Raw genomic sequence first — 20,363 nt, forward strand, 5'->3', positions numbered from 1 at the left:
AGGGACTGAGATCGGATCAGAGGCGTGGGTGATGGCGGCGGTGATGGAGCCGGCGGTGGGGGTCGGCGGGGAGGGGGAGGGGGCGGAGGGGCCGGGGAGGGTGAGGAAGCCATACACCATCACCAAGTCGCGGGAGAGCTGGACCGACCCGGAGCACGACAAGTTCATCGAGGCGCTCCTCCTGTAAGCAGATTCCACCTCCACCCTCTTCACTTGGTTTCGGCCCAGACCTCATGCCGTCTCGTCTTGTTTGCTGGTTGGGGACCCAGCTTAGGTCCGGCTGGTCAGAGCTCGCCAGCTCGCCGGCGTGCTAGGTCCCGAGTTTAGCCGAGGATCCCGCCCCGCCGGCCGGGCTAGAGGCTAGAGTAGAACGTCTGGCAGCTGCCTGCGCAGTTGATTTCGATTTGGACCGCATGCTGTACTAGACGCCTGGTCTCAAGTCTGAACTGAATGAATCCCCATGGAGCTTGGCAGGTGGGAGTAGGGTCTACTTATTGGAATAGGTGGTTAACTGCTCATCGTGTCGATCGATGCTATGCTCGATGCGGCGCCTGCGTCGCAAATCATCCATCCATCCGTTACCAGCAAACCATGGGTCATTTTACATTTGATTTCTACCATATTTTCACCAATTAATCATGTGCCCTGTAAAACTTCACTCTGTTAGCTTGTTCTGACCGAGCGGCGTCGACACCGTCGTCCGTCTGCCAGGGCGACTTAACATCGAAATTTCGTGTAGCCGTTTCATAGGTTCAGATAATCTATGGACAGAGCACAAGAGTGCTTTGTGTTGGCACCATAGGCCGGCTGCTTCTCGAGAGGCTGGCTCGTGTGGCAACTGAAATGGCTCTCTGTGTATAGTCTGTCTGTCTATCCTCGTTAGTGACATGTATCTCTTTGTTTGTGTTTTTGCATAACAGGTTCGATCGCGATTGGAGAAAGATTGAGGCGTTTGTTGGCTCCAAGACGGTGATACAGGTATATATAGAGATGCTCTCTTCTGCACTCACCTTCTGCTTCTGTTTAGCTGTTTAGTTGGTTATTATCATCTGACAAAATATGCTTAGTCGTCTGGCTTGGCAACCAATATTTTATTGCTGATAGACATACATTTTCCAGGTCTGTTTGTTTGCAACATAGATATTGGTTTCTTATATATTTGTGCCTGACAAACTGTGCGGTGATCTAAAACAACAGTTCTGTTGACAGATCAGGAGCCACGCACAGAAGTACTTTCTGAAGGTTCAAAAGAATGGAACAGGTGAGCATCTGCCGCCACCTAGGCCGAAGAGGAAGGCGGCACACCCGTACCCACATAACAAAGCCTCGAAAAAGGGTAAGCATTTTTCATCCCTCATCTGACTAACCTGAATAACTTACAATGAAAAACGGTCTAATATGACATCTTGGAGCTCCTGCAGCCCCTGAAGTTGACTTACCACAACAGCCTCCTCATGTCGTGGAGCAAGGATGTGTTATACCTATGGATGCACCTACTGTCGCTACAAACTCAAGTGCAGACGACACGTTTCCTTCCTGGGATGATGTTCTTGCCCAGCCTTATAGCCCAAGACATACACAAGGTTTGCAATTGTGTTAACTACCGCATATTCTATCCATGGTCAATATTTTTACAAGGTACCACTAACTTCTTCGTTCTTATTGAACCGACAGATTTAGGCGCTGCAAATAATAGCTCTAGTAGCATAGAGTGCCAATCTGGAACTTGGGCAACTTCTGATGCGATTGAGCAAGAGATTTGGCCAACTTCCGATGCTATTGAGCAAGAGATTATACTTCCAGCACTGCATGGTGAGCTTCTCTTTGTACATCATACATCTATACAGTTTGTTAACATGCTGGAGACTGTTGTGGACATCTATACAATTTTTTAACAAATTCACAACCCTATGGATTATGGTGGCAACTGTTGTGGCTATACTAAGATTCATCTGGTTATATTAGATGTAAACTGGAATGCATGATATGTGCAAATTCTATTCCACTTGTTAAAGTGTTGATCAATCGGTCACATTCATTTAATTATATTCCACTTGTTAAAGTGCATGATATGATATGTGCAAATTCTATTCCGCATATCTGGCAGATGTGCATGATATGAGAGGACACTAACAGGCTAGTTTAACTTCCATTCATTATTTTTGAACCTTTCAGTTTGTGGTGTCAATCAGTGTGTTTCTCCCTGTTTAACTCTGTTGGAGCCTTCTGCATTTGGCTTACCTTGATTCTGTCCTTCAAATTTTGCGAATTTGCCATAAATGCTCTTGATGCCTGGATGATAAATGATGTACCTGTTACAATGTGAAAATGTAATGATGTGCAGTATTTCATATTACCCTTTGATGGCCTTGATATTAATCAATGTGTTCGCCTTTCTGGTTTATCAGTTTCCAGTCTGACATTTGTTTTGTACTTATTCTGGTTAACTTGCAGCCATGCCAGACTTTGCTCAAGTATACAACTTTCTTGGGGGCGTATTTGATCCAGATACAACAGGACATTTGCAGAAGTTGAGAGAGATGGATCCTATAGATGCTGAAACGGTATGCCATTTGCTAATGTCCCCTCTATAATTGATTCATTTGTTCTGCTATAAAGCTATTAATTTCTGCAAGCATGAAGGCCAGGTCATTTTGTTTGCATTGTTTAGTGGCATCCCAGTTACTCACAAGCTGCTATGTCAGTACCTCGATTCAGTCAGTGTCATATAAAAACCTATGAAACTATTCCAGACAGGTGGATTCTGGGGTGAAGTTTAATTACTCATTGTTGCACATTACTCCTTATCAAGGATATTTAGTTGCTGTAATTCTTATATACGTTACTTATATGTTCGCAGCAAATGCAGATGCTTACTTTGTTCATTCTTTTGCAAGTCGAAATGTACTGTCAGGGATTCACTTTTATTACCTAATAACTTCTACTCACTTACAATGCTCTTTTTATGGGATAATCTCCAGGTACTACAACTGATGAAAAATCTATCGGTAAACCTGTCTGGCCCGGACTTTGAGACACATGTAAGGACTTAAATTATTTTTTCTTGCATACCATCTGCTTAATATTTACTCCGTGATCCAACATATTTGTCTACCTACTGTAAATAAAGTAGCTGATGGTACTGTAGAACAGAAGTAGCTTGCGGTATTGTCGAACAGTTCTCGAATTGTTTACCATCCTGACATCCCCATTAGTGTCACAACTATTTTTTAAAAACTAATTGTTTTAGCATAATAATTTTGCTTCATTTGTGAATCTGCCACAACTTGTAGTACTAATCCATTATCTGTGAAGATTCTTTTTTGTGACTGTTCTGAACTGAATCAACACAGAGCCAGTTACGCTCCACTCCATGCTGCACAATAATCCGAATCGGTGCTATCCTGTTATGTAAAATAAAAGTAAATGGCAGGATGGTGTTTTGCTTGCTGGGTGCTTTGTCAGGAATGAAGCATATAGTATAATATTGTGTTTCATGAGATCATTTCATTCTCCCTAATATGTTGCAATTCATCTTTCTTGGAAATCCAGCTGAGCATACAGCATCCCTGACTGTTGCAGAGGAGGATGCTCTCGTCGCACGGTGCCGACATGGGCCAAGCCAGGCACGAGAGCGTAGGAGATCCGGGGTCTACTCAGACCCTTAGCGTCCCATTCATGTAATTTCTAGTCACCCTCTTCCTGAGCACGGATCCATGCTTGCGACATCGCTAATTTCGCTAAGCGCATGGACCGCTCTGCAGGGTAAGGAGCAAATGAGGGGAGAGGACAGTACATTGCGACATGTTGCGGCATCGCTTGTTGTCAGAGGTGCAGCATGTTTCTGCATCACCGCGTGCCTATGTTTGTAAATAGTTCTTCGAGATGTTTTCGGGCTTTTAGATGTGGGAACTTTTATCTATCTGTTGATGAGGCTTTGTGGCATGTATAGTCAGGGCATGGTTGCGCATGTTGTTTTGGAGAGGGAAGAGGGGAAAGTGTTATTACCCACGAAGACCATTCTTGTGTGTAATTCTTTGTTTTGAGATGATTTTGTTTGTAAGTCTATTATCTTCATCGTCATGAGGAGGGGATTTGGGATATGTATCCAGTGAACTCTTTTCGTCTCATCGTCTTCTATCATTGATCATGTTTTTTCCGAACGAAAAATGATAATCAAGTCATCGATCAGCTAGTAACATTATGCAAGATTGCTTTGTTTTTTAATCCCAAAAAATGGACTTGATTAGCTACTTTAGAAAAGAACAAACAAGATGCTGTTTTTTTCTTCAGAGACGGTAGAGTCTGGTCCTGGTAGGCCCGCCACGATCCAGCCGGCCCAGCAGCCTTGGTTAACCCTACCCACCACCTACCACCTCCCCCAGTGGCCAGCCCTATAGACGACTTCCTGTCTCCTACTTCCGGCGGCCACCTCCGTCGTTCTCCCCCTCTCCGCCGCCGCCGCCCGGCCTTTAAACCCCCTTGGTCCTCCCCCCAACCCCCACACCGGCGGCGTGATCTGGTCTGATCTCCTAGATTGATCGCTCATTCATTCTATTCATGACGCTCTCTGGTTCCCCGCACTCCCCGCCGCCGTCCACCAGCCGCCCCCCGCTCCTCTCCTGGCCCAGCTAGCCAGCCGGCGCCAGCGAGCGAGCTCTCCGTCCACCGTCAAGCTATTAGCCAAGCTCTCTCGAGGCCGGCAATGGCGGCGCCCAGGCCCAAGTCCCCGCTCGACCCCTGCGGCCGCCACCGCCTGCAGCTCGCCGTCGACACGCTCCACCGCCAGATCAGCTTCCTCGAGGTAACCAAGCTCCTAACCTTAATCGCTCTTCCTGGTTGCCTCCCGCACTACTGCCCTGTTAAATGGTGCCCTGCTGTTACTCTGTTATTACGCAAGAAAAATTACTGATTAGCAGTTGAGCATACACAAATGATCACCATTTCTTTATAGGCATCTAGAGTCTGTTACCAGAACACAGTTTGGTTGTCACTTCTAAGTCAATTCCAGGTGTTCCTTTCTAGCAGATTCCAAGTGTTGCTAAAAGTTAAAATATCCTAGTAGCACATGCCCTTTCTAGTTTCTACTAGTTTAGCAGCCTGAACTGAAAAGTTGACACATGCCCTTTCTTCCTTGTACTATAATGCTAGTAGCTAGCCTAGCTGCCTCTTTTTTCAGTAAAAAATAAATAAATCATTTTTCTGGAATTCAAGAAGCTGTTCTTCCGTGCCAGGGGGAGATCAGTTCCATTGAAGGGCTCCATGCTGCCTCCATATGCTGCAAAGAGTAAGCTGCTGTTTTCTTCAATCCTTGCATCAGTTTCCTTTTTGAAATTTAAGGAGTGACTAAGGGAGCGAAAACAAGAAATAGTTCTCGGGCTCCGAGAATGGAGAACAATCCATTACAAGTGAGCCCATGTTTGAATAAAGTTGTGCAGATACGCGCAACACATCTACATGGATGTGTGAAAGCAACACAGATTTTAGGTAAAACCTATAAATAGAAGTTTCACATTTTAGCCGAGAAATGTCGCTCTCAGTGGAAACTTGTACAGCACATTGCTATCTACGACCATGGGCTTCCATGCCAATGATTGAAAATAGTATACACGTACAATTGAACATTATGCAAATCCGGTAGCAATAGTTTAGGAGATTTGGTTATTTGAAATTTGATTAGGATGATTGATTGTATTTAAATATATGAGTATGTTTTGGAACTGGACTTAAATTATATAGGGTTGCGGTGACTGTACAGGCAGTGCTTTTATTTTCATCTCCAATCTTAGTGCCACTGTTTACTTCATTCTTCTTCATAAAGGAATATCAGCGTAAGCTGCAGACGTGGCAGTCAAATCATGTGTGCAAAAGGCAAAAATATGTGATTCTTCTTCATATGTCAATCAGTTCACGCAATTGTGCCAGCTTCAAGTTAATTTTCTTCTTGTTCGTGACATATGGAGGTGATTGATCGTCGTTTGCTCCTTTGATAAAATTTGCAGGGTCGATGAGTTCATAGGAAGGAATGCCGATCCATTCATAACGATGTATGGATTTTCAGGTTGAGAAATTGTCTTGGCCTACAAGATATCTTTGTTCTTACTAGTATCTCTCTTTACAAGCGTGCAGTTCATCTGAGAAGGGAAACGCCGATCAATCTCATCGCTTCCCAAAGAAGATTCGGTAATCATTTTCTTCCCGCAGATCTTAAAATATGCCGATGGTTCTCTTGAAAGAAAATGATGCCGGAGCAACCCAAGCTGATGCAAATTGTTATACTAAACTGCACTCGAAGCATTTCAAAGTTTGAAATATTGCTAATTTTCCCATTTTTACATCGGCACTCTACAAACCTTAACAAATAATGAATCAGCCAGTAATGTAGTGCATCGATTTGGACTCGTTTTTAGTTAGTCATTGAAATGAACTGACTGAGGGGGGTGTTAATGTCTGTGCCTGCAGAACCCGGTGGGCGTGTTTGAGCTGCTTCCCGTGGATCTGCGGCGGTGGGTGCTCCGCAGTCCAGCTCAAGGGCCCGAGCTGCTGCTGCGGATGCCCCCGGTGCTGCGTGGGGAGCGGGGGCTGCGGCGGCGGACCCTCGTGTGGCTGCTCATGCTCCTGTGCCGGTTGCTCCTCCTCTTGCGCGTGCCCTGCCTGTGCCGGCTGCGGCGCCGCGTGCTGCGGCGGCGTCCCTCGCCCTCGCTGCTGCCTGTGTTCATGAGGGGCCGTATCGAGATTTTTCTTCTTTGTTCTTGCTGTGTGCGTTGCCTGTAGGCTCAGGCTCGGCTGGTGTTTTTGACGGGCATGATGATGATGATGTATTTCTGGCTCAGTTGGCGCTGTGGATTTGCCTGGTTTTACTTGCCACGGAGATGGATCACTTGTGCTTTCGTCCTTCCTATAGTCTCCTACGTTGTAATTAAAGCTTTGGAGATAACTGCGGAATGAACGGTTTTTCTCACTGATGATGGTTAGGGTGTATATATCAATAATGCCAAACATACAAAGGTTTACATGCTTTTACACGCTGACTAGGATCTTTTCAAACTAACTAATCTCTCCCCTCCTGATTTTCATGGGGTGGGCCTCTTCTCCCCCTTAATCTCCAATCAAAACTCACCTTTATGTAAAAGCATGTATCCTTTTATACGTGTAGCATTATTTGTGTATATATACCCAGTTAGAGCATCTCTAGCCGATCACGGTATACCCAGTTAGAGCATCTCCAACGCTGTGCCGCAAAACTTCCGGATAGATGCGTCCATACCTTTTTGTCATCCAATGTGATGTGGCATACGTCCCGCGTGTTCGAGTTCCTGCAAAATAAGACATAACACTGGGGAGGTTTGTGGGACTCATGATCCCACGTAGGACTCCGACACCCCCTCCAAAAATAAACCCCACTTGGATCCCCCGTGAGCCAAAGTCCACGCATCCCACCCCCTTCGGCCGATTGTCACCGCCCTCCACCCATGTTCCTGCCCTTATCGCCATCGACCGCCACATGGATTTGTTTGTATCATTGCCGGAGTTGAAGAAGGAGGATCCAAAGCTATTGTCCGCCCAAAAGATCAACTCGGCGACCCACAAAATGCACCGCCCGATCGAAAGGTGCAAGGAGATAGTGGCTTTGGCGGGCGAGGACCAAGCTCAAAATGTGCCGCCACCGTCGATGCAGTCTCCACCCTGGGCAGCGGAGATGAAGCCGATACTACTATGCCGCCACACAGCTGGGTCATCAGCACCCGTCCACGGCCACTTCCGGCACATCCGTGCCATGAGCCATCGGCGTCCCTCCACTTCACTGACTCGTCATTGCCGCAACTTGTCCAGTCACAGATGTCGAGCATGGATCAATTGAGTGCCCACTCTCTATTCGCCGGTATGTCTCAACCGGGCACGACGTCGACGGATAATGGGGAGATGTTGGACATCATCCATGACGAATGTGGCTTCGAAGACGGACAAGTGGATGATTGTACCACAAGCAGTTGGGCTGTTGGGCGCGTATAATGAGCAGCTGGGTGCATACATCGAGCAACCGAAAACATACACACAGCAGTTGGACTCAAACGCCGACCAGACGGGCATTGATCCAGATGATTGGCCGGCCGGTGGCGACCCAAAGAAGAAGGAGATGGGAGCAAGTTTCAATTTGAGGGAGTACAAATTGTTGTGTGATGCTTGGTTGGCCACTAGCGTGGTTCATTTTCAAGGCACGGAACAAAGAGGCTCGACCTTTGATGTTCATACTTGGCTCCATGAGCACAAGAACTTCGATTTCTACCGCTCGGAAGCGATCCGAGATCGTATGCCAAAGTCACTCACACATTGATGGTACACCATCCAAGAGCCCGTGAGCAAGTATTGTGGCCATCTCAATACACTCGTAAACCAATGGCCAAGTTGTACGCTAATCTCTGAGCAAGTAAGTTGTTATATGTGTTGGTCATTTGTCACGATATGCTATATATGTTGACGATGCCTCTTTGCTAGCCCTCCCGTGCGATCACATTGTATTTCAAGGTGGAGAAAAATAACCTCATCCTCATGCATTGTTGGTTGAAGTTGAATGAACAACCTAAGTGGCTCCTATCGAATTTTTCATACCATCAAGACCGACGGCATCGACAATGAAGACGAAGATGGTGACCCAACATACCCAACAAAAGGAGACCCGACCAAGAAGGTCAAAAGGGCAATCCGAGGGAGGAAGTGGGGGTACGAAGTAGGGGAAGGGGAAGCGAGAAGGGGTGGCGACCAAGATGATGGAGAAGGTCAAGGGCATCATGGAAAATAAGGAGGAGACATGTAGCGTCATGACGTCAAGGAGGAAAAGAAGGCGGAGAGGTGTGACATGTTCATTGAGGTGATGGAGAAAAAGATCAACCTCGAAGAGAATAAGACCAAGCTCAAAGAGAGGAGGCTGAGCTTGCGGGCGCTTAGGAGGAATCCAAATGTTGCCATGAAGATGAACGATTTGGATCCCGATGGAGGGAAGATCGTGCAAGCCATTCATGCAAATATGTTGAAGCGCTTGGCAGCAAAAATGATGAAGGCAAAAGGTGTGGAGGAGTCGGCGATAGAGTGATAAGGGATGAGGCACGAATAGCCAGTCTGAGAGGGCACAATTTGCACAGATTGTCGAACTATAACTTTTGTTATCAGATGCATGTAACATCTGCCACTTTTTGGTTGTGAAGATTACATACCTATGCACTTATTTACTCATCACAACTGCTATTGATCAACATTTGAACTTTTGTGATCGGGCGGACGTGTTGGGAACGACATTGGATGGCCGGCTCCCGTATCTGTGTCCATAGACGCGTCCGTGGATGGATAGTGAGTCTGTTTTGCGGCACCATGTTGGAGATTCAAGGTGGTTTTCAAAAGGGATGGTTACCAAAAGTGGCAAGTACATAATCAACACATGCTAAATTAACTTTATCACTATCCTAATCGTTTTTTGATCTTGCAAATAGCCATAATCTTGATAACAACTCCTCTGAAACAGTGACGGGGAAATTTTGAGTAGTATGGCGTTTGATATGTTGTTCAAATTCCTTCAAACATAGTAGGGAAATGAGGAGAAAATGACACACCATATAAATGTTATTTGCCTTGTTGACAACTCATGTGAGAGAACCTTTGAAAAGAAAACCCCATACATGAATTTAGAGAGCGGTAAATATGTCTTGTATATTCTTTTCATATTCCATGAGAGCTCCAATTAAGGCAATGCTGAAATCGCCGGCAAGGAAGGACCACGAGTGTTGATGATCAGGGAGTTGCTCCATTGCCAACCCAGCGCCCATGCTCGTTGGAAGGGTGGTCGTTACCCATGCCGGAGTGCAAGGAGATGAGAGATACTAGCGCATCGAGCATGTATGAAGGATTGGACAAATTCTTCACTGAAAGGGTGGCCATTGCCCAAGGGAGTGCGGAGAAGAGAGATATTAATTGAGTAGTCATTGCCCAAGGGAGTGCGGAGAAGAGAGGTATTAATTGACATGATATCACGACGAGAATGACAATAATGGGGGAACCAAATGCCGAGGACACTTGAAGGCTCACAAGAATGCAAAAAAAAAGAGTCCGCCAAAAGGGGATGAGCGACACCACTAATATGGGAGAACAACGCCTCATGGCTGGATGAAGCCAAACAATGATTTCTTCACACCCCCAAGCCCACCATAGAGGGAGGGAAGGCATGACATCGCCACCAAGGTGGGATATGCCACCCGAAGGTGCCACCATTGTTAGATAGTTGACACCAACACAGATTTCTCTAGCCTTCTACTAGTCACCACACACCCAATCAACCATACACGGTCTCGAGGGCATGACTTGTGACTTCTAGGTCGGTCTACAGTCGCGACTGAGACCGAGGCAGAGGAAGCCGAGGGTGCAGGGGCACATTTGGATCTAAGGCAAAAGGGGGGAAGTTTCAACATCCATGCATCTTAACCAGACCAACAACTCAACTGCTACACCGATAGAGACTCCTAACATGGTGTATTATATTGTTGGCACCGTAGGGTGATTGAGGATGACACGGTTCAAGATTTTAGATCCATGCCCGATCCAGGCCACTGCAGCTCGTCGGAGGTCATAGCCAGACAAGGAAGAGAGAGGAGGGGGCTTTAGAGCAACCACCTTGTGGAGGGGGAGAAGCCCACGGGTGAGTGAACATGTTGAGCATGGGCATACCGCCGTCATACGTTATTTAGGGCTTAGCATTTAACGACGATAAAAAGGCATGGTATAATATGGGTAGGTGGTGGTGGGGTCCTCCAGGGTTGCTCGAGGACAGCCCAGGAGTTAGACGTGAGTATCAAATGGACAACAAACAAACACCAGTACTGAATTACTTATATAGGTCGCTTTTCTTGCAGGTCAGCGGCACATGCTCTTGTTGGGTGGTAGGGCAACCCCACTCTTCCCCTACTTGTGTGTATCCAATAGTCCGAACCAAAAAGGCCCTCCAATATTGACGCCAAGTGGTTCCCTTGATGCATAACAACATTAATGTGCACCATTAAAACATCAGCCAACTTCGATTCGTTCGGTTTGTTGCATTTAATGATGCTTGTTTATGCAAAAGTTATGATAAAATCATTTGGCATGCTATATCCACCGTTGATTTATTGTTAAAAGTTGCAGATAGACCAAAAAATTTAGTTTCAAAAAAGAGAAGGCGGGTAATTTTTTTTGAAAAGACCAAGCGTGTTAATTTGCGTGTAGGTAAGATAGTTTATTTTTTTCAGAACACAATCTAGACGTAGACGCTCATATATACGTGCTTACACTCACCTCTATAAATACACACGTACATCCTACCCTTATGAGCACCTCTGAGAGACTGGGCCGGCATATCATTTTGAGATAAACGAAGTCACCACAGTCGCCTTGTAGTCGATGGAGACGTCTCTTTTCACTAAACGCACATCGCTAGAAATCCTCAAATAAATCCAGGATACCACCGTCCTCCTAATTATCCCACCATAAGTTGGTTCGCGATAAGGTAGGGTAGTTTCTTGAAAGAAAAAATAAATCACTTTTCAAGATATACATACGGACGGTTATCTCGGAGAGTTCTGGAAAAATCGTGAATGCCATCGAGGAACACGAGCCGCGGCCGCCGCCGCCCTGTTGCCCTTCCGGCTTCCAAACCCTAGACTTCCGGCGAGCTCCGGAACTTCCTCCCACGACGGCCAGCCACCGATCCACGAGTCCACGAGGAGCGCGATGCCAGCCGGGGGAGGAGAAGCAAGCAAGCATGGCCGCACGGGGAAGGAGCAGAGCCACCCGCCGGCGATCCGCCGCCGCGATGAGTCCCGACCTGCGCCGCCGTTCCCCGCCGTAGCTTCTCAGGTCTGATCCGTACCTCTTCTTCCAATCAATCTTTCTTGGGTCAATGGAAGGGAATCGGCCGGGAGCCTAACTAATCTTTCTTCGGTCCGTTCATAGAAGACGAAGAAGCAGAGGAAGCAGAGGCAACCGCCGCCGCCGGCGGCGGCAGGGAGCGTCTCCTCCGAGGGCCCCCTCGGAGAGATCCTGGCGCGGCTGCCGTACCGGTCGCTCTGCCGCTTCCAGTGCGTCTCCAAGCAGTGGGCCGAGCTCTGCTCCGACCTCATCAAAAGCATCAAGACGGCGCCGCAGACCCTCTCCGGATTCTTCCACAACAACTTGGCCGGCAGCCTCTGCTTCAGCAATCTGTCCGGCGGACGCCCGCTGGTCGACGCATCGCTCCCGTTCCTGCGCAAAAGCTATCAAAGATTCAAGCTTCAGCAATGCTCCACCAGCCTTCTCCTCTGCAAATGCTGGGAAATGGAAGACGACGACGAATTCGACTTTGTCGTGTGCAATCCTATGACCGAGCAGTGGGCCGTGCTGCCTCCTATAGAATGGCCGGGCGAAGACGATGAAGGCACCGAATGTTTCGAGCTGATGTATCCCTTCTTGGTTTTGGACCCAGCCGCTCCGTCTCGTTTCGTGGTGTTTGCGCCCCTCATGGAGTTGGTCGACGCCGTGGCGGTATACTCATCAGAAACCGGACAATGGACTCCGAGCAGCGGGTGGGAAGACATAGCGTATCCCGCCGTCAATCCGGAATGCGCCGTCCTCCTCAATGGCATGATGCATTTTCTTCATTCGACGGTCGACGAGCCTTTGATAGCCGTGCTGGACATGGAGGGGGAGGTGTGTCGGGAGATTGCTATCCCGGATGACATGATAGGAGCCATACCTGGTTATGGTTCGGTGGGGTGCTCTCAGGGACTCCTTCATGCTTGGTATATGGATCCGCATGATTACGAGCTCTCCGTGTGGGTGCTCAAGGATTATTATGCTACTGATGAAGAAGAGTGGACGCTAAAGCATACCGTCGACGTCCCGCGGCTCTTTGGAGAAACGGAATCCGATGAGGAAGAGGATTACCCCCGCCAAGAGGATGGGGCCCACAAGTACGATGTGTTTGCGATTCATCCGGAACATAATGTTATCTTCCTTACTGATTGGAAGGAGGTAAATCTGTCGTACGATATGGACAGCAGGCAAGTGCATCCCATGTGCACCACTGGAGATTTCCTGGGTGGTCTACCTTTTATTCCCTGCTTTGCGGATTTGGCTCGACCTTTGCAAAAATCACTCTTCTAGTTGGTTCCGTGGCACTGCTTTGGATATGGCCTCCTAGCATTCCAAATTATATATGCTCTCCAGATGCATCCTTTTTGTGGCGTTGAACGATGTTGGTCACTGGTAGAGATTTTGTAAGCGATAGCCGATCCAGTGGGTAATGCTTGCTTAGTTGTATGAATGACTTGGTCACCTAAATTTATTTGCGTTTATGTGGTACTGATTAATGTGGTCACTTGTTATCTGTTCGCGCCGGCTGAATGTGAGTTTACATTATCCAAGTATTTCTATTTCTGCTGTTATTTCCATTTCTGTCAAGCAAATAGATATTCGATATGACTTGCTGTCCATCTATGCTGAACATTGATGAAGCCCTGTTTTTGTAGCGGTAACAGAATTTTGCGGATGGTTGGTCTCGTTCTATGCTGCATATACAGTGTAAAGAGATGCTAGTGTCATTTATGAAACCAATATGGAGCGTTTCTATATATTAAACAGTATGCATCTTACCAGATATAGTGAGCATGATTATTTCTTTATTTTGTTCAGGGGAGAGAGCAAAATGGTTATGCCCGGAGCTAAAACTAAGCACTCTTCTAGTTTGCTGTTTGTCACTAGCTACTAGTGTGTTTCTAATTAATTTCCTGTTTTTGAACTTTTTTTGCGGGGATTGAACTTCTGATTGACCAGTTTTTCCTACTTGAATTCTGACCATACTGTTGAACTGCTAGGGTTGTCAAACCAATCCTGTTTTTGAAGGTTCTTCAGATTTTGTCTGGAGTAAATAATTTAGTCAAACATAGTCAATTCCGGGTTCCCCGGAAAGCAAAATCCCTAATAGTCTCCACTCTCAAGTAGCATATAGTGTCAGTAGTAAACTATTGCAAGCTTGCATGTACAGAAAACCTCAATGTTCAGCGGCTCAGCATATGTATAAATATAAACATCTTCAGGTATGGCGCCTAAGTTACTGAACGAAAGCCAAATAGAAGGAACATTGAAGAAAAAGAAGGGGTAATTCAAACGGCACATGCATCATGCAGAATGCTGGAATATATATGGTGTCATGATCGGTATATGGTTTACTAAATATGGTGTCATGCAGAATGCTCAAGTATTTAGTATGGGTAGATTGGGTTCCAAACTAGTACCTGAAAGTCTTGCAGTTATCACATATCTGTTACAAGATCGGCACATGAGACTTGCTGCTCAAAAATAAGATCGTCGGAGAATGTGAGGCTGGGTGTGTGACCATTTGATCTTCCACTGTCGGTTTGTCGCCTCCTTCCGGTAGATCATCGGCATCCATGTCCCCGACGGTGCCACTGTCTGCGAGCATTGCCACCTGGTGGAATGTGTCTGCGGCCGTCGCCCCTGTTGCAGGTTGCAGCCAATGCCTTTGTTCTCCTGACACATTTGGAAGCACCGGAACCTTGTCGTGTCCCGTCGTCTTTCGTCCGCCTTAGAAAGGACTGCCATGATGAGGCTATCCGCTGGAGGCCATGCCTTCCCTATGCTCACCGTCCGGTGGTTGACGGCTGGCTCTCGTGCCTTTGTGGCGAGACTCCTTAGTTGTTCTCTGTAACTGTTGCTGATGGCTCTCAACTCTCTCCCCCTCTTTGCCTCTGCTGCAAAACTTTTGAGGTGAGTAACTGTTAGAATCTTCGATGCTTGAGTTAGTTTCTTGTATGGTGCACTGAGCCGTTTCACTGAACCTATCCTGCAGTGTAGTAAAGTTTGGGGCTGCCATTCACTCCAACATGGTATGACAAAGACAAGGGAGATATGTATCTTCTCTGTAGTATGAGATGCGCTATATTCTTCAACATTCAGATATATGTATTCTCTGTAGTATGAAACACGCTATATTCTTCAACATATTCTAGGAGGGTGAGAAACTTTTACAATCTTCTACATCCTCTAGGTGGCGAGGACTTCAGAAGGAATGAGATTGAAAAGAACAACGTCATCAAGCATTCAAGCCATAAAGCCACGCATAACAATATTGATCACATGATTTCTCTGGAAAATGAGAACTTGTTTAGAGACACCAAACAAGTCTAATGCAAAATAAGATCTTGTTGATCTGGAATCAGGACATGAAGATGTCACGGCTCAGCGAGAAGAACACATTTGGGATCGAGGTTGCAGAGCCAGCACATCACATCTGAGCAGTCCAGCCTCTGTCCTGCAACTGCAAAACTGGTGTCATGCCACAGATGACAACATGGAGAGAAAATGCAGCATGAAACCTGGAAGCTCCCTTGCGCTTCCTCTTCTCCACTGCCTTGCAGCACACGACCAAGTTTCAGTGTTACCGCAATAGGCATGCATTGCTTCGTTGCAAGTTACAGGTTTGTGCATTGTTGAAGTTGAAGCAAAGGAAACATTGAGCTGCTGCTAGTCCAGCAATAGGACTGATTGATGACAAACTTACAAAGGCGACGATAGAGCAGTTAACTAGTAAACCGAATGCCCATTTATTACAGAAGTAGGGCGGACGTGTATGGTGATAAGTGATAACTGAACATTGCTTGGTACTCCTGTATCAAAATGTAAGACGAAACCAAAAAAAACGTCTTACATTTTGATACAGAGGGAGTACTTTTGATTGGCCATAAGACGAGAGGGATAAAAAACTCAAGAACTTGAGATTCGAAACACAAGTAACAACAATGTAACAGGGTTTTGATTACATCGAAACTAATTCAACAAGCCGCTGGCAAACTTATCTTAAAAGTTCCTAGGGTCAGCTTATATAGTGCTCAACCATGATAATGGATGTTTCACATGGCGACCTCCCACACAGTCCTCGTACACCAGACAAGCAGCAACGTGCTCCTTCATAATACATGACATGGATAGATAAAACAGAGCAGCATCAAATCATCATTTCTCCTCCAAGTGGTGATTACTTTCAGGCAAAGTTTTAAATAGCGCGCTAAGCATCTTAGCGCCGGACCTCTTTCAAATGCTATAGCGTGCTATAGCAGAGCTATAGCGCGCTATTTAAAATGTTTGTTCATTTGTTTGGACCGAAGTCTCTTAGCGCAAGACTTTTTATAAACGCTATAGCGTGCTATAGCGGAGCTATAGCGGGCTATTTGAAACAGTGTTCAGGGTAACAGCGGCGACGTGAATAGGCATAAGAAGCTTGAAAAACCAACTCATGCACTTGTTCCCCTTCTTGAAAAACACAACGCATGACCTACAGAAAGGAGGAAAAGCGATTATGATCATTTTGGGTTGAGAAATCATGCAACAACAAACTCTAGTTCCATAGCTCATAAATTCATGGTGTTCCTTCACTCAATCAAGTGTAGCTAGATTCTCTTGGTACAACATTTTCGTAAGTTCCCGATCTTCCTGTTGACACCAATTTAGCGATAACACAACGTTAGTTGCGAATTGCGATGGAAAGAACAAGTGAATGAGGAGGCAAACATACTACTAGCGTTATCTTTTAAAAAAAATCTTATCATGCCTATAAATTACACCATGAATGGATATGCTCTAGCAGGTCTGATTTCAGAAATTATATGCAATGCTACAAGGTAAATGACTAAGAACAAAAGTTGCAGCTTCGCATTATATGCAAAACAACTGATGACTGTGAGAGTGCGATTGAAATTTGCAACCAGAGAGGGTTGATGCATGCCAATACATATTTTCTTGCCAATTAAGGTATATTATTAATGCATAAATTTTGAGCAATGGATGAAGGATCAAGGCCCAGCGAAGATAAAAATGGTTCGAGCACGACGGACGAAAGAAAATTTTGGAACGTACGAAGCGGACAAAAATTAGGATGGTAAGAAGTAATAACCCCTTTATTATTAGATAAAGATAAAAATAAAGATAAAGATAAGCATAAAGATAAAGATATTATTAGGCATAGTTTGATATAGATATAAATATAGATATAGATTATCGGGGGGCAGAATTCCGGAAGAATCGTGAAGGCCATCCCCTCGAGGAACACAGCCGCGGCCGCCGCTCTTGCCTTTCCGGCTCCCGAACCCTAGCTAGAGTTCCGGCGAGCTCCGGAACCTGCCCCCACGAGGGCCTCCAGGCACTCATCCACGATGCCACCAGGGGGTGGAGAAACAAGCAAGCATGGCCGCACGGGGAAGGAGCAGAGCCACCCGCTGGCGATCCGCCGCCGCGACGAGTCCCGTCCTGCGCCGCCGTTCCCCGCCGTGGATTCTCAGGTCTGCTCCATACCTCCTCCTCCAATCAATCTTTCATTCTTGGGTCCATGGAAGGGAATCGGCCGGGAGCCTAATTAATCTTTCTTTCTTGGGTCCGTTGGTAGGAGTGGAGGAAGCAGATGCAGCCGGCGGCGGCTGCGGCGAGCATCTCCGAGGGCCCCCTTGTCGAGATCCTGGCGCGGCTGCCGTACCGGTCGCTCTGCCGCTTCAAGTGCGTGTCCAAGCAGTGGCGTCAGCTCTGCTCCGACCCCAAAATCGTCAAGAGGGCGTCACAGACCCTCTCCGGATTCTTCCACAACCACCCGGTCGGCAGCCTCCGCTTCAGCAATCTGTCCGGTGGACGTCCGCTAATCGACACTTCGCTCCCTTTCCTGAGCGGGAGATACCAAAGAATCAAGCTCGAGCAATGCTCCACCAGCATCCTCCTCTGCAAATGCTGGAAACTGGAATCGGGACAAGACAAATTCGATTTCGTCGTGTGCAATCCGATGACCGAGCAGTGGACTGTGCTGCCTCCTATAGAATGGCTGGACCAAGACGGTGAAGACACCGAGGGTTGTGATTTGATTTATCCCTTCCTGGTTTCCGACCCGGCCATTCCATCTCGTTTCGTGGTGTTTGCGCCCCTCCTCGACTTGGTTGACGTTGTGGCAATATACTCATGGGAAACTGGACAATGGACTCCCAGCAGTGGGTGGGAATACAGAGAGTATCCTGCCGTTACCAAGGAATGTGTCTTCCTGAATGGCATGATCCATTTCTTGCATTTGTTTGGCGATGAACCTTTCATAACTGTACTAGACATTGAGGGGGAGCTTTTCCCGCAAATTGATGGCCCGGATGGAATGCTAGGGGCCACACCTGGTTATGGTTCGGTGGGGTGCTCTTAGGGACTCCTTCATGTTTGGTATATGGATCCCCATGATTACGAGCTCTCTGTGTGGGTGCTCAAAAATTATGTCAGCGGAGAGTGGATCCTAAAGCACACAGTTGACGTTCCAAAACTCTTTGAAGAAATGGACTCCAATGAAGAAAAGGATCGTGACCAAGAGGATGGCTCCTGTAAGTATGAGATGCTTGCAATTCATCCGGAATACAATGTGATTTTCCTTACTGACCGGAAGATGGTGAGTCTGTCGTACGATATGGACAGCGGGAAAGTGCATCCCATGTGCACTTCTGGAGATTTCCTTGGTGGTCTACCTTTTATTCCCTGCTTTGCGGATTTGGCTCTCGAATGATCACTACCGCCTTTGAAAAGACCGTTCTTTTAGTTCCGTGGCACTGGTTTGGATGCAACCGTTTTGTGGCGTTGAATAATGTTGGTCACCAGTAGAGATTTTGTAAGCGACAACAGATCCAGTGGGTAATGCTTGCTTCGTTGTATGAATGACTTGGTGACCTAAATATATTTGTGTTTTATGTAGTACTGATTAATGTGGTCACTTGTTATTTGTTCGTGTCGGCTGAATGTGAGCTTCCATTATCACTGTTTAGAATTATTTCCATTTCCTTCACTTTATTTCCATTTGTGTCGTGTCGAGCAAATAGATCTTAAATATGACTTGTTGTGCATCTATGCTGAATATTGATGATGCCCTGTTTTTGTAACGGTAATAGAATTTTGCAAATGGTCTCTTCTATGCCGCATATACGAAGGGTAAGGAGATGTTAGTGTCATTTATGAAACCGATATGGAGCTGTTCTATATATTAAACAGTATGCAGCTTAGCAGATAGAGTGAACATCATTATCTCTTTATTTTGATCAGGGGAGAGAACAAAATGATTCTGCCTGTAGCTAAAACTAAGCACTCTTTAAGTTTGCTGTTTGTCACTAGTAGTGTGCTTTTTTTTTGCGGGGATTGAACTTTTGATTGACCAGTTTTTCCAACTTGAATTCTCACCATACTGTTGAACTGCTAGGCTGTTGTCAAACCAATCCTGTTTTTGAAGCTTGTTCAGATTTTGTTGACAATGATGTAGCTCACATAACATAATTTTCTTGTCAACTACGATCTGTGTACTGGATGCACTTTGAATTATATTCTAATTTAAACTGTTACCCGTGTGTCATCCTGCAGCTAAACCTGAAAAGTAACTTGACCGCCCGTCTTGCTGCATGACCTACTACACATGTCACTAGCTTGAGCTTATATTCATACACAATGCAGTCACACGTGTGATAGGTTTAAACTTTATTCCGTTTTAGAATTTATTTTTGAATGCTCCATCAAACTTTTCTTCATTATAGAATTAGAATACTGCGCTTACTCCCTATGATTCCAAATTATGCTCTCTGGGTGCAGCCTTTTTGTGGCATTGAACAATGTTGGTCATCGGTACAACTTTTGTAAGTGACAAGCAATCCATTCATCCATTGGGTAATGCTTAGTTGTATGAATTACCTACTCACCTAATATATTTGCCTTCATGCAGTACAAATTATTATGGCTACTTGTCATCTGTTCGTGTTGGCTGAATGTGAGCTGATGTTATCTAGGTTTAGAAGTATTTACATTTTCTGCTCTATATTTCCATTTCTGTCAAGCAAATAGATCATTAAGATGACTTGCTATCCATCTATGACATCTATGCCAGATATTGATGACACCCTGTTTTTGTAACAGTAACGGAATATTGCGGATGGTCTCTTTCTATGCTGAATATGCAAAGCGTAAAGAATAAAGAGATGTCAGTCTCATTTATGAAACAGCTTAAGCAGTATATATGCAGCTTAAAGATCTAATGGACATAATTATTTCCTTAATTGTTTAGGGGAGAGAACAGAATGATTATGTCTGTAGCTAAGAGTAAGACTAAGCACTCTCAAGTTTGTTGTTTGTCACTAGCTACTACCTATGCACCCAACCCCTTGTGTGTTCAAAATTTCCTGTTTGGCTAAGACTCGACAGACGGGACTCGGCAAAGCCTACTTTGCGAATGTACACCAAGCACCCTTTCCGAGTGTTACGCTCAGCAAAGGCTCTGCCAAGCGGATATGGGCCATCGT

The 20,363-nt window shown here is 45.9% G+C and overlaps 4 protein-coding genes across 6 annotated transcripts; all 4 read left to right on the forward strand.

Annotated features, from left to right (window-relative positions):
* The first annotated feature begins 22 nt into the window (after positions 1-22).
* LOC119329708 (protein REVEILLE 8-like) lies at positions 23-4,123 on the forward strand. 3 transcript variants are annotated; one of them, XR_005159682.1, is made up of 9 exons: positions 23-183; positions 921-978; positions 1,210-1,336; positions 1,422-1,583; positions 1,675-1,812; positions 2,455-2,564; positions 2,982-3,041; positions 3,553-3,680; positions 3,765-4,123. XR_005159682.1 is itself a non-coding variant. In XM_037602781.1 (9 exons), exons 1-9 carry the CDS (start codon positions 32-34, stop codon positions 3,778-3,780), a joined length of 921 nt encoding a protein of 306 aa, XP_037458678.1. In that variant the 5' UTR covers positions 23-31; the 3' UTR covers positions 3,781-4,123. The 3 variants fall into 3 exon arrangements, 2 of the variants coding, with proteins under 2 accessions (XP_037458678.1, XP_037458679.1); XM_037602781.1 differs by having other exon boundaries at positions 3,583-3,680; XM_037602782.1 differs by having other exon boundaries at positions 3,553-4,123.
* Positions 4,124-4,400: 277 nt separating this feature from the next.
* On the forward strand, positions 4,401-6,963 carry LOC119330949 (guanine nucleotide-binding protein subunit gamma 3-like). The gene is made up of 5 exons (XM_037604101.1): positions 4,401-4,804; positions 5,235-5,287; positions 6,003-6,047; positions 6,130-6,183; positions 6,463-6,963. Exons 1-5 carry the CDS (start codon positions 4,706-4,708, stop codon positions 6,719-6,721), a joined length of 510 nt encoding a protein of 169 aa, XP_037459998.1. The 5' UTR covers positions 4,401-4,705; the 3' UTR covers positions 6,722-6,963.
* A 4,635-nt stretch (positions 6,964-11,598) lies between these two features.
* LOC119332464 lies at positions 11,599-13,401 on the forward strand. The gene is made up of 2 exons (XM_037605647.1): positions 11,599-11,877; positions 11,974-13,401. The coding sequence occupies exons 1-2, from the start codon at positions 11,752-11,754 to the stop codon at positions 13,159-13,161; spliced, it is 1,314 nt and encodes a 437-aa protein (XP_037461544.1). The 5' UTR covers positions 11,599-11,751; the 3' UTR covers positions 13,162-13,401.
* A 3,703-nt stretch (positions 13,402-17,104) lies between these two features.
* LOC119327453 (F-box protein At5g49610-like) lies at positions 17,105-18,803 on the forward strand. Its single transcript, XM_037600565.1, has 2 exons — positions 17,105-17,351; positions 17,456-18,803. Exons 1-2 carry the CDS (start codon positions 17,226-17,228, stop codon positions 18,239-18,241), a joined length of 912 nt encoding a protein of 303 aa, XP_037456462.1. The 5' UTR covers positions 17,105-17,225; the 3' UTR covers positions 18,242-18,803.
* The last annotated feature ends 1,560 nt before the right edge of the window (positions 18,804-20,363 follow it).

The sequence above is a fragment of the Triticum dicoccoides genome, chromosome 7A (assembly GCF_002162155.2).
Source record: "Triticum dicoccoides isolate Atlit2015 ecotype Zavitan chromosome 7A, WEW_v2.0, whole genome shotgun sequence".
Classification (NCBI taxonomy): Eukaryota; Viridiplantae; Streptophyta; class Magnoliopsida; order Poales; family Poaceae; genus Triticum; species Triticum dicoccoides.